We start from the raw sequence: 13455 nt of genomic DNA, 5'->3' as shown, positions 1-13455 counted from the left end.
GAGGGAGTTATGGCATGGAGGGAGTTATGACACGGAGGGAGTTATGACATGGAGGGAGTTATGACATGGAGGGAGTTATGACACGGAGGGAGTTATGACGGAGGGAGTTATGACGGAGGGAGTTATAACAGGGATGGAGTTATGACACGAAGGGAGTTATGACACGGAGGGAGTTATGACGGAGGGAGTTATGACATGGAGGGAGTTATGACACGGAGGGAGTTATGACACGGAGGGAGTTATGACGGAGGGAGTTATGACACGGAGGGAGTTATGACGGAGGGAGTTATGACATGGAGGGAGTTATGACACGGAGGGAGTTATAACACGGAGGGAGTTATGACATGGAGGGAGTTATGGCATGGAGGGAGTTATGACATGGAGGGAGTTATGGCATGGAGGGAGTTATGACGGAGGGAGTTATGACACGGAGGGAGTTATGACGAAGGGAGTTATGACACGGAGGGAGTTATGACACGGAGGGAGTTATGAGATATCCAGTATCTCTCTCCATATCTAGTATCTCTGCATATCTAGTAACTCTCTTCATATTCAGTATGTCTCTATGCATATCTAGTATCTCTCTATGCATATTCAGTATCTCTCTGCATATCCAGTATCTCTCTCTGCATATCCAGTATCTCTGCACATCCAGTATCTCTCTCTGCATATCCAGTATCTCTCTCTGCATATCCAGTATCTCTGCATATCTAGTATTTCTCTATGCATATTTAGTATCTCTCTGCATTTCCAGTATCTGTACAGTACACGGAGGGAGTTATAACACGGAGGGAGTTATGACACGGAGGGAGTTATAACATGGAGGGAGTTATGACACGGAGGGAGTTATAACATGGAGGGAGTTATGACACGGTGGGAGTTATGGCATGGAGGGAGTTTGAAATTGCCGATAAAGTCATGAATAATAAAAGACTTGTGTTTTATCAACGCCATGCTGAGTGGATGGACGAGGGCCTTCGCTTTCCAGCGACATGCCGACGCCTCTTGGCAGAGCTTGGGATGTGATTTTTTTTTCTCTTGAATGGGGACGATAAAAATGCTTAAAAGAGTAAATCAATATTTGTTCGACGTGGTAACAAGCGGGAGCCATTCACACAAACATTGGAGGTTAAGTCGCCATGACAGAAGCTCAATAAGTAACTGAAGCAGCACCACATCATCCTTTCTCTCTCTCACAATCTCACTCACTAACACTCTCAAATAAAGTATTTACACTAACATTGGGTCTGACATCCCCCTCTCTATCAAACACACTCGTGCACACACACACATAGACATATGCACACACACACACACACATAGACATATGCACACACACACACACACACACAACACACTCTTTCTCTGTCATTTCCCTCTCTCGTCTCCACCCCTTCCTTCCCTCCCTCCCTCTCCACCATCTCTCTCTGCATATCTAGTATCTCTCTCTGCATATCTAGTATCTCTCTGTATATCTAGTATCTCTCTGCATATCCAGTATCTCTCTCTGCATATCTAGTATCTCTCTGTATATCTAGGATCTATCTGCATATCCAGTATCTCTCTCTGCATATCTAGTATCTCCCTCTGAATATCCAGTATCTCTCTCTGCGTATCTAGTATCTCTCTCTGCATATCCAGTATCTCTCTCTGCATATCTAGTATCTCTCTGCATATCCAGTATCTCTCTCTGCATATCTAGTATCTCTCTGTATATCTAGTATCTATCTGCATATCCAGTATCTCTCTCTGCATATCTAGTATCTCCCTCTGAATATCCAGTATCTCTCTCTGCGTATCTAGTATCTCTCTCTGCATATCCAGTATCTCTCTCTGCATATCTACTATCTCTCTGCATATCCAGCATCTCTCTCTGCATATCTACTATCTCTCTGCAAATCTAGTATCTCCCTCTGCATATCTACTATCTCTCTGCATATCTAGTATCTCCCTCTGCATATCCAGTATCTCTCTGCATATCTAGTATCTCCCTCTGCATATCCAGTATCTCTCTGCATATCTAGTATCTCCCTCTGCATATCTAGTATCTCTGCATATCTAGTATCTCCCTCTGCATATCTACTATCTCTCTGCATATCTAGTATCTCTGCATATCTAGTATCTCCCTCTGCATATCTACTATCTCTCTGCATATCTAGTATCTCTCTCTGCATATCCAGTATCTCTCTCTACATATCCAGTATGTATCTCTGCAAATCCAGTATCCCTCTGCATATCTAGTATATCTGCATATCCAGTATATCTCTGCATATCCAGTATCTCTCTGCATATCTAGTATCTCTGCATATCCAGTATATCTCTGCATATCTAGTATCTCTCTGCACAGCTAGTATCTCTCTCTGCATATCTAGTATCTCTGCATATCTAGTATCTCTGCATATCCAGTATATCTCTGCATATCCAGTATCTCTCTGCATATCTAGTATCTCTGCATATCCAGTATATCTCTGCATATCTAGTATCTCTCTGCACAGCTAGTATCTCTCTCTGCATATCTAGTATCTCTGCATATCTAGTATCTCTTTCTGCATATCTAGTATCTCTGCATATCTAGTATATCTCTCTGCATATCTAGTATCTCTCTATGCATATTCAGTATCTCTCTGCATTTCCAGTATCTCTCTCTGCATATCCAGTATCTCTCTCTGCATATCCAGTATCTCTCTCTGCATATCCAGTATCTCTGCATATCCAGTATCTCTCTCTGCATATCCAGTATGTCTCTTCATATACAGTATGTCTCTCTGCATATCTAGTATCTCTCTATGCATATCCAGTATATCTCTCTGCATATCTAGTATCTCTGCTTATCCAGTATCTCTCTCTGCATATCCAATACCTCTCTCTGCATATCTAGTATCTGTCTCTGCATATCTAGCATCTCTCTGCATATCCAGTATCTCTCTATGCATATCCAGTATATCTCTCTGCATATCTAGTTTCTCTGCATATCTAGTATCTCTCTGCATATGTAATATCTCTCTCTGCATATCTAGTATCTCTCTCTGTATCTTATGTTGCTATTTTCCAACAGACATTAGAACAACAGCTTACCAATAGCCTTCATGATGTCCTCAAAGTTTTCATTGGTGACCATCACCCATTGTCCATTGAAGTCTGCAGGCATCTTGGCACCGGCCGGGTTTGTGTTATTGTATATGCCCTGTATCTGTCTATGGGGAATTTGCTCACACACACACACACACTGCAAGAGGTAGAGTCAGATTCTATGGTCCCAACCCTTTATATACAGCCTGTTTATGTGTGGAACTAAGGGGCAGGGTTCGCCTGATAACACTCTCTATATTCCTTATAGAGAGAAGGGACAGGTGTGTGTGACTGTATGTGTGTTTGTCTGTCTGTATGTGTGTGTGTGTGTGTCAAGTGTGGAGGCACTTAGCATCAGCTAACCCACTGCCTCTCAACAGGCTAGCCAGATCCTTTGTTCATCGAAATGATGCAGAAAGGAAACAATATGGAGAGCACCAGCTAGAGCAATGAGAGCTAGTTCCCCTGTCACCTGTCAACGCAGACACTAAAAAGCAATGCTGAGGAGAAGGTCAGAAGGTTATTTCTCTCTTCTGAAACAAGAATAAATATAAACTAGGTTTCTAGTTCAAACACAGAATACACAGAGTGTACATTTGACTATTTTCTTCATGTTAAGACACAGAAAAATAATGGGAGTCAAAGCAACACACTGGCCTTTGCATTTAACCCGCATTCTATTCTGGTTGCCAGATGTGTAGGTGCTTTAGCCAACTCCTATTCTTTAGCCCAGGGAAACTGGCTAAAGTATTACAGATCTGGCAACCACGCTCGATGCAATCTGCAGGGAAAGTAAAACAACTTTCTGTACATTTTCCCAGGTTGTGATGGCGTATTTGCCAATTAACTCTATATCTGTAAGTGGTTTGTGGTTATATTTGCTTAGACTTTAATTCTCCCTAATGAATTACAATAACCTACCGTATTTCTGGCTTGAAATCCCTTCTCATAATCAATGTTGATTAGTGTATTTGTGTGTGTGTGAGAGTGAGAGCGAGAGAGAGAAAGAAAGAGATAATGAGCTGATTACTTTGTTGTCTGCCACATACAGTGGGGCAAAAAAAGTATTTAGTCAGCCACCAATTGTGCAAGTTCTCCCACTTAAAAAGATGAGAGAGGCCTGTAATTTTCACCATAGGTACACTTCAACTATGACAGACAAAATGAGAAAAAAAATCCAGAAAATCATATTGTAGGATTTTTTATGAATTTATTTGCAAATTATGGTGGAAAATAAGTATTTGGTCAGTATTTTTGCCATTGTATGTTTACAGTAATTTGCATGGTACTGTATGTTCACAGTAATGTGAATAATGTGCATCATTTAGTATTCCGAATGTGACCTTGAGCTCATCAACACTGAATTAAGGACATAGATCATGCATGAGCTTGGTGTAGGTTGAACCCAGCGTTATTCATTTATCAGGATTGAGTTCACTGTTACCCTAAACCACAATCCTATTCCATAAATACATGCAACCAACCACAGCTGAACAACGGCTCTGCATATATTGTGTTGTATGTACTCCTGACTACACAATTAATTTACCTGCGGGGACAAAAATGTTGTAATTTAATTCAAATTTAAACGGAGCTGTATTTCACACGATTATTGCATTTGCATCACATCAAAATAACAGTTTGACAGTTTGACTGTGATGTGAATTGAACTCTTGAGTTGCTTTGAAGGGGTCAAAGGTCGATGTCTGAAATGTTTTATCACCCCTCTGATAAGATCAAAATAACACTATTATCATCGGAACTTTCACCCCATCATTGCCACGCAACTGAGTAAAGTCTCACGGAAAGGAAATGTTGTCATGCACCTGAGTAAGTGTTTCTTAAAACTAGTGCTGGCTGAGTAACCTTGCTCTTCCTTCATTATGTAAAAGCCTACAGAATGCAGAATCCAATTACTTAACCCACAGCATTGCCCTGAGGCAACCCATAAAGATGATGTGTGTGCGGGTAAAAGTGTTTTATATTATTTAAGATTGTTTTATATTATTGATACATTATCAGAAAGACAAAATCTCCCCCCCCCCCCAAAAAAAGCGTAATCCAAAATGAGTGCAGTAGAGGGTTGATATTTATTACTGTGCCTTGCAAAAGTATTCATCCCCCTTGGCGTTTTTCTTTGGATTTCATGTAATGGACATACACAAAATAGTCCAGATTGGTGAAGTGAAATGAAAGAAAAAACTTGCTTCAAAAAATGTTTTTAAAAAACTGAAAAGTGGTGTGTGCATATGTATTTACCCCCTTTACTATGAAGCTCCTAAATAAGATCTGGTGCAACCAATTACCTTCAAACGTCACATAATTCATTTTTAAAAGTCCACCTGTGTGCAATTTAAGTGTCACATGATCTGTCACATGATCTCAGTATATATACACCTGTACGGAAAGGCCCCAGAGTCTCCAACACCACTAAGCAAGGGGCATCACCAAGCAAGCGGCACCATGAAAACCAAGGAGCTCTCCAAACAGGTCAGGGACAAAGTTGTGGAGAAGTACAGATCAGGGTTGGGTTATAAAAAAATATCCGAAACTTTGAACATCCCACAGAGCACCATTAAATCCATTATTAAAAAATTGAAAGAATATGGCACAACAAACCTGCCAAGAGTGGGCCGCCCACCGAAACTCACAGACCAGGCAAGGAGGGCTTAATCAGAGAGGCAACAAAGAGACCAAAGATAACCCTGAAGGAGCTGCAAAGCTCCACAGCGGAGATTAGAGTATCTGTCCATAGGACCACTTTAAGTCGTACACTCCACAGAGCTGGGTTTTATAGAAGAGTGGCCAGAAAAAAAGCCATTGCTTAAAGTGTTCATGTGGGAGACTTCCCAAACATATGGAAGAAGGTACTCTGGTCAGATGAGACTAAAAGGGAGCTTTTTGGCCATCAAGATAAACGCTATGTCTGGCGCAAATCCAAAACCCCTCATCTCCCCGAGAACACCAGCATCATGCTGTGGGGGTGTTTTTCATCAGGGACTGGGAAACTGGTCAGAATTGAAGGAATGATGGATGGCACCAAATACAGGGAAATTCTTGAAGGAAACCTGTTTCAGTGTTCCAGAGATTTGAGACTGGGGTGTAGGTTCACCTTCCAGCAGGACAATGATCGTAAGCATACTGCTAAAGCAACACTCGAGTGGTTTATGGGGAAACATTTAAATGTCTTGGAATGGCCTAGTCAAAGCCCAGACCTCAATCCAATTGAGAATCTGTGGTATGACTTAAAGATTGCTGTACACCAGCGGAACCCATCCAACTTGAAGGAGCTGGAGCAGTTTTGCCTTGAAGAATGGGCAACAATTCCAGTGGCTAGATGTGCCAAGCTTATACAGACATATGCCTAGAGACTTGCAGCTGTAATGTCTGCAAAAGGTGGTTCTACAAAGTACTGACTTGAATAGTTATGCACGCTCAAGTTTTTCAAAGTGGTAGGTATGTTGTGTATATCAAATGACACAACCCCCCCCCAAAATCAATTTTAATTCCAGGTTGTAAGGCAACAAAATAGGAAAAAAGGGGGGTGAATACTTTCACAAGACACTGTAGGTGGGTGATTACATTTGCCTATTTCAAATGCGTTATTTTGAAAATCCCAACTCCTTGAGACACCCTTGAAGAGTGGGGTCACAGCTAGGATCTGCCAACGGCAACCATGGAGCAATTAGTGCCTTGCTTAAGGGCACATAGACAGATTTTTTACCTTGTTGGCTCACGGTTACTGCTCCAGTTCTCTAACCAGTAGGCTACTCGCTGTCCTGAGAGTATCGTGTGCTATAGCCACCCACTTTTTGTTATAGACTGGGCTCACCAGCAACAACTTCTATGCCAAACATGGATTGTATTGTGTGTTAAAAACACGAGGGCAGTGTTGTAACATGGAAAACAAGTCATTTTTTACTTGTGCGTGCTCTTCACATGCTCAGACTCTGCAGCAAACACTGGGCAAGCCAGAAGCTTCAAATATTTAAACCATTCTATTAAGACAGTCTGACAAACCTGTAAAACAAATGTAAAATACAAATATGAGGAAGACCTGGGAGACACTATTGATGATGGTGGTCATCCCCAAAGCCAGCACTTCCTTTGGTCGCCTTTCCTTCCAGTTCTCTGCTGCCAATGACTGGAACGAATTGCAAAAATCTTATATCTCCCTCTCTAACTTTAAGCATCAGCTGTCTGAGCAGCTTACCGATCACTGTACCTGTACACAGCCAATCTGTAAATAGCACACCCAACTACCTCATCCCCATATTTTTTCGCTTCTAGGGCCTATTTTTTGCTTACCTCCCTAGTCTTCTACATTTGCACACACTGCACATATATTTTTCTATTTTTATTTTATTTTGTGTTACTGACTGTACTTTTGTTTATGTGTAACTCTGTGTTGTTGTTTTTGTCGCACTGCTTTGCTTTATCTTGGCCAGGTCACAGATGTAAATGAGAACTTGTTCTCAACTGTTCCTACCTGGTTAAATAAAGGTGCTTTTTTTTTTTATGAATGAATGGAAACAGATGTGTTTGAATGCTCCATCATGTTCATATAATCTCAGACATAAATTACTGCAGTTGAAGACCATCCATAGAACATACTATATGCCAGTGAAACAGAATATCATGCACTCAGACATGTCATTCCTCTGCTGGAGGTGTAAAACACAAGGGGACATATGTTATGCTCGCTCTTGTGAAGGCTGGCTGCATTCTGGCAAAGAGTATGTTCGTTTATCTCAGCATGTCTACAGATTCTCCCTTCTCCCTGTTTTTGTTTGCTTTTAAATGTTGAAACTGGAGATTGTTATCACAAGGAACTGTGTAACCTTGCATTTATAGCAGCTAAGAAATGCATTGCCATTAATTGGAAGGTTGGTTATCCACCCACAATGTAACAATGGATGGCAGAAATGTCAAGTAATGTGTCACTAGATTTGATTTAATACAAGATTAAGGGTATACTGTGCAACTTTCAAAAGGTCTGGATGCCTTATATGGAATACTGTATTACAGACTCCTTGTCTCAGTCTGTAATACAAACATGTTTCAAGTAGAGTCCCATAGTCCCTGTGCCCAAGAACACTAAGGTAACCTGTCTAAATGACTATCGACCCGTAGCACTCACCCGTTGACTACAGCTCAGCATTCAACACCATAGTGACCTCAAAGCTCATCACTTAGCTTAGGACCCTGGGACTAAACACCTCCCTCTGCAACTGGATCCTGGACTTCGTGACGGGCCACCTTCAGGTGGTAAGGGTAGGTAACAACACATCTGCCACGCTTATCCTCAACACAGGGGCCCCTCAGGGGTGCATTCTCAGTCCCCTCCTGTACTCCCTGTTTACTCATAACTGCACGGCCAGGCACGACTCCAACACCATCATTAAGTTTGCCGATGACACAACAGTATTGTTGCCTGATCACCGACAACGATGAGACAGCCTATTGTGAGCAGGTCAGAGACCTGGTCGTGTGGTGCCAGGACAACAACCTCTCCCTCAACGTGATCAAGACTAAGTCTTGTATTGTGGACTACAGGAAAAGGAGGGCTGTAGTGGAGCAGGTTGAGAGCTTCAAGTTCCTTGGCGTCCACCTCACCAACAAACTAACATGTTCCAAGCACACCAAGACAGTCATGAAGAGGGCACAACAAATCTTATTCCCACTCAGGAGACTGAAAAGATTTGGCATGGGTCCTCAGATCCTCAAAAGGTTCTACAGCTGCACCATCGAAAGCATCACTGCCTGGTATGGCAACTGCGCGGCCTCCGATCGCAAGACACTACAGAGGGTACGGCCCAGTACATCACTGGGACCAAGCTTCCTGCCATCCAGGACCTCTATACCAGGCGGTGTCAGAGGAAGGCCCCATCAATTGTCGAAGACTCCAGCCACCCTAGTCATAGACTTTTCTTCTGCTACCGCACGGGAAACAGCCCCCCCCCCCCTCCTATTTTACGCTGCTGCTACTCTCTGTTATTAACTATGCATAAGTCACTTTAATAACTCTATCCACATGTATATATGACCTCAATTACCTCAACTAACCGGTGCCCCCGCACATCGACTCTGTACCGGTCCACCTGTATATAGCCTCGCTATTGTTATTCTACTGCTGCTTTTTAATTATTTGTTACTTTTATTTCTTATATTTTTATCTTTAAAAAAATGTGTTGATATTTTTCTTTAAAAAATAAAGGAGAGCTGCACACTATAGGAGCTCTGATATCATTGGTTAATTCTCATATGTTAAAATAGCATACAAAAAACATAGATGGATAGCGTACGATCATAGATACAATTTGGCTACATAAGCCTACAAACAATTACAATAACAAAATCACAATGGTATTTTTCTTAAAACGACATTGTTGGTTAATTAAGGACTTGTCAGTAAGCATTTCACTGTTGCATTTGACGCATGTTACAAATAAGATTTGATTTGAAAAGGAGTCTGTATTGAAAATATGCCCACGTCCTGGTCTGCCGTTATGTTGGTTGTCACTGTGGCTTTGGCGCTGCAGTTTGGTGGAGACTAGGGGCAGGACAGGGCTATCCAGTTATATTGATTGAAAGTAAAAGAGCTCTAGATTACTATTAGGCCTATGATAGGCATTACAGTGCCCTCCGTAATTATTGGGACAGTGAAGCATTTGTTCTTCTTTTGGCTCTGTACTCTAAAAGTTTGGATTTGAAATCAAACAATGACTATGAAGTTAAAGTGCAGACAGTCAGCTTTAATTTGAGGTTATTTTAATCAATTTTGGGTAAACCGTTTAGAAGTAACGGCACTTTTTCTACATAGTCTCCCCATTTTAAGGGGGCAAAAGTATTTGGACAAATTCACTTTTATGTATATTAAAGTAGTACAAAGTTAAGTATTTGGTACCATATTCATAGCACGGAATGACTGCATCAAGCTTGTGACTTGTGACATTTGTTGGATGCATTTGCTATTTCTTTTTGTTGTGTTTCAGATTATTTTGTGCCCAATACAAATGAATGGTAAATAATGTATTGTGTCATTTTGGAGTCACTTTCATTGTAAATAAGGATAGAATATGTTTCTAAACACATCTACATTAATGTGGATGCTACCATGATTACAGATAATCCTGAATGAATCGTGAACAATGAAAGTTACAGACACACAAATATCATACCCTCAAGACATGCTAACCTCTCACCATTACCTTCACAGGGGAGGTTAGCACTTTCTCACTCATCATTATTCACAATTCATTCAGGATTATCCATAATCATGGTTGCATCCATATTCATGTAGAAGTGTTTAAAAACATATTCTATTCTTATTTACAATAAAATGTACCCTAAATTGGCTTTAGATGCCCCCAAAAATTTGGAGGGAGGACCCCAGCCCCCCGCCAGGATATGTCCTGCCCACTTCTAAAACCAAGGTTGTGCCCCTGAACACAGGAGTCTAGACAACTGATTTCATAACCCATCTAATGGGCTGGCTGCAAATATGACGGCTCTTGTGTGTGTTTTTTAAATTTAACGAGTCAAGTCAGTTAAAAACAAATTCTGATTTACAATGACGGCCTAGAAACAGTGAGTTAACTGCCTTGTTCATGGGCAGAACAACAGATTTTTACTTTGTCTGTTCAGGGATTCAATCTAGCAACCTTTTGATTACTGGCCCAACGCTCTAATCACTAGGCTACCTGCTGGTTACTGGCCCAACGCTCTAATCACTAGGCTACCTGCTGGTTACTGGCCCAACCCTCTAATCACTAGGCTACCTGCTGGTTACTGGCCCAACGCTCTAATCACTAGGCTACCTGCTGGTTACTGCCCCAACGCTCTAATCACTAGGCTACCTGCTGGTTACTGGCCCAACGCTCTAATCACTAGGCTACCTGCTGGTTACTGGCCCAACGCTCTAATCACTAGGCTACCTGCTGGTTACTGGCCCAACGCTCTAATCACTGGGCTACCTGCCGTCCCTCCACTCTAACCACTAGGCTACCTGCCGTCCCTCCACTCTAACCACTAGGCTACCTGCCACCCCATTACAGAAAGCTTTTTTTTCCATCTTCACTTCCTGTGTACCTCTCTCTGTCTTTATGTTTCTTCTTACTAGCTGTGTTGCAGCTTTAGTTTTGGAAGCATCAAAGATCAGTGGTGTAACGTAAATAAGTAAAAATTCTTTGAAGTACTACTTAAGTATTGTTTTTGGGTATCTGTAATTTAATTTAGTATTTATATTTTGGACAACTTTTACTTCTACTCCACTACATTCCTAAAGAAAATATGCACTTTTTACACCCATACATTTTCCCTTACACGCCAAAATACTTGTTACATGTAGAAGACTTAGAAGATTTTTAAAATGTTCTTTACGTTCTTAAAGAGCTGTTCTGTGGTCACCCACGGTCTCCTGAATAGAAATCGTTGTGCTCAGGTGTCACAGAGACAGTCAAAAGGTTTCCAATATGCCCGTACAGTACAATAGAATGGCTTTTCTTTCATTCTCAGGACTGCAGGAGGCTGTTCCAAAATCACCAGCTTTCAACCACTCTATGCTCCATCAGAGAAGTCTGACATAGCTGTACAAAGCAAAAATGTTCATAGTACATGCACATGTAGGATCGTAATTTGAGCCACATTTGTTTGCTACAGCAGGAAAATATTCCTGCAGTAACAGGAGACGTGATTATGTGGATTATAATTCATGGACATTTTCGTAGGGGTTGATACATTTTTCGTAAAGGAAAATCAAGTCTGAAATGTCAAGTGGAATTTACAAACTTCAGAAGCCTTTTTAAACCACAAATACACTGCAAGTTTTAAATTTCACCTGCAACAGGGTGATCCAATTAGGATCCTACACCTGTACACGTGCACGTGCACGTGCATACACACACACACACACACACACACACACACACACACACACTTCCAGGCACCCAGGACAAAAAGGGCCAGGACAAAAATGATTGAATGCCCATTCTGTTCACCACAATCACAGCCTTTCTTACAGGAGGGCACTTGTGGAGACGGTCTTTATTTTTTTTCATGTGAAGCCCAGGTGAGTGGCCTATGTGTGTGTGCGTCTACAGATGTAGGATCTTAATTTGAGCCAGTTTGCTACAGCAGGAAAATAATTCTGCAGCAGCAGGAAATTTTAATTATTATGTTGATTATAATTCATGGAAAGCAAGTATGAGGGTTTGTGCTCAGACTAAAATGAAAGGCAGTCGGTGCGTGGGAGAGAAAATATCTGTAGAGTTCAAAAGTATGAGGGTTTGTGCTCAGACTAGAATGAAAGGCAGCCGGTGCGTGGGAGAGAAAATATCTGTAGAGTTCAAAAGTATGAGGGTTTGTGCTCAGACTAGAATGAAAGGCAGCCGGTGCGTGGGAGAGAAAATATCTGTAGAGTTCAAAAGTATGAGGGTTTGTGCTCAGACTAGAATGAAAGGCAGCTGGTGCGTGGGAGAGAAAATATCTGTAGAGTTCAAAAGTATGAGGGTTTGTGCTCAGACTAGAATGAAAGGCAGCTGGTGCGTGGGAGAGAAAATATCTGTAGAGTTTAAAAGTATGAGGGTTTGTGCTCAGACTAGAATGAAAGGCAGCCGGTGCGTGGGAGAGAAAATATCTGTAGAGTTCAAAACGTACTCGCACTCAAAACCATTAAATGAATAACCTAAGGAGGCAGAGATGCAAAAATAATATAAGGAATTTAATCCATGCTCGAAAGAAGTCCTCCCTTCGGCAAATCAGATCACAACATCCTTTTTGCTCCTCCCTTCCTATTGGCAGAAACTCAAACATGAAGTACCTGTGCTAAGGTCTATTCAACGCTGGTCTGACCAATCGGAATCCATGCTTCAAGATTTTTTTGATCACATGGACTGGAATATGTTCCGGGTTGCCTCTGAGAATAACATTGATTTAAACACGGACACGGTGACTGAGTTCATCAGGAAGTGTATAGTGGTTCCCCCTATTACTATTAAAACTTACCCAAACCATAAACCGTGGATAGATGGCAGCATTCCCGCAGAACTGAATGCACGAACCACCGCATTTAACCATGGCAAGGTGACTGGGAATATGGTTGAATACAAACAGTGTAGTTATTCCTTCCGTAAGGCAATCAAACAGGCAAAACATCAGTACAGAGACAAACGGCTCAGACACGAGACGTATGTGGCAGGGTCTACAGACAGTCACAGATTACAAAGGGAAAACCAGCCACGTCAAGGACACCGACATCTTGCTCCCGGACAAGCTAAACAACTTCTTCACCCGCTTTGAGGATAACACAGTGCCACCGATGCGGCCCGCTCCCAAGTACTGTGGTCTCTCGTTCTATATGGCCGGCATGAGTAAGACATTTAAGCG

At 41.7% G+C, this 13455-nt stretch overlaps 1 protein-coding gene across 1 annotated transcript in view; it reads right to left on the bottom strand.

Moving 5' to 3' along the window:
- Positions 1-3263, bottom strand: part of LOC110507963 (retinol-binding protein 2) — a 38607-nt gene extending 35344 nt beyond the window's left edge. Inside the window, exon 1 of the mRNA XM_021588390.2 lies at positions 3076-3263. Within this exon, the coding sequence (XP_021444065.1) occupies positions 3076-3148 (73 nt within the window). The 5' untranslated portion in view covers positions 3149-3263. The remainder of the gene's footprint in view (positions 1-3075) is intronic.
- Between the last annotated feature and the right edge of the window lie 10192 nt (positions 3264-13455).

This window comes from Oncorhynchus mykiss, chromosome 27 (genome assembly GCF_013265735.2).
Source record: "Oncorhynchus mykiss isolate Arlee chromosome 27, USDA_OmykA_1.1, whole genome shotgun sequence".
Classification (NCBI taxonomy): Eukaryota; Metazoa; Chordata; class Actinopteri; order Salmoniformes; family Salmonidae; genus Oncorhynchus; species Oncorhynchus mykiss.
This window is presented reverse-complemented; position numbering and strand designations above follow the sequence as displayed.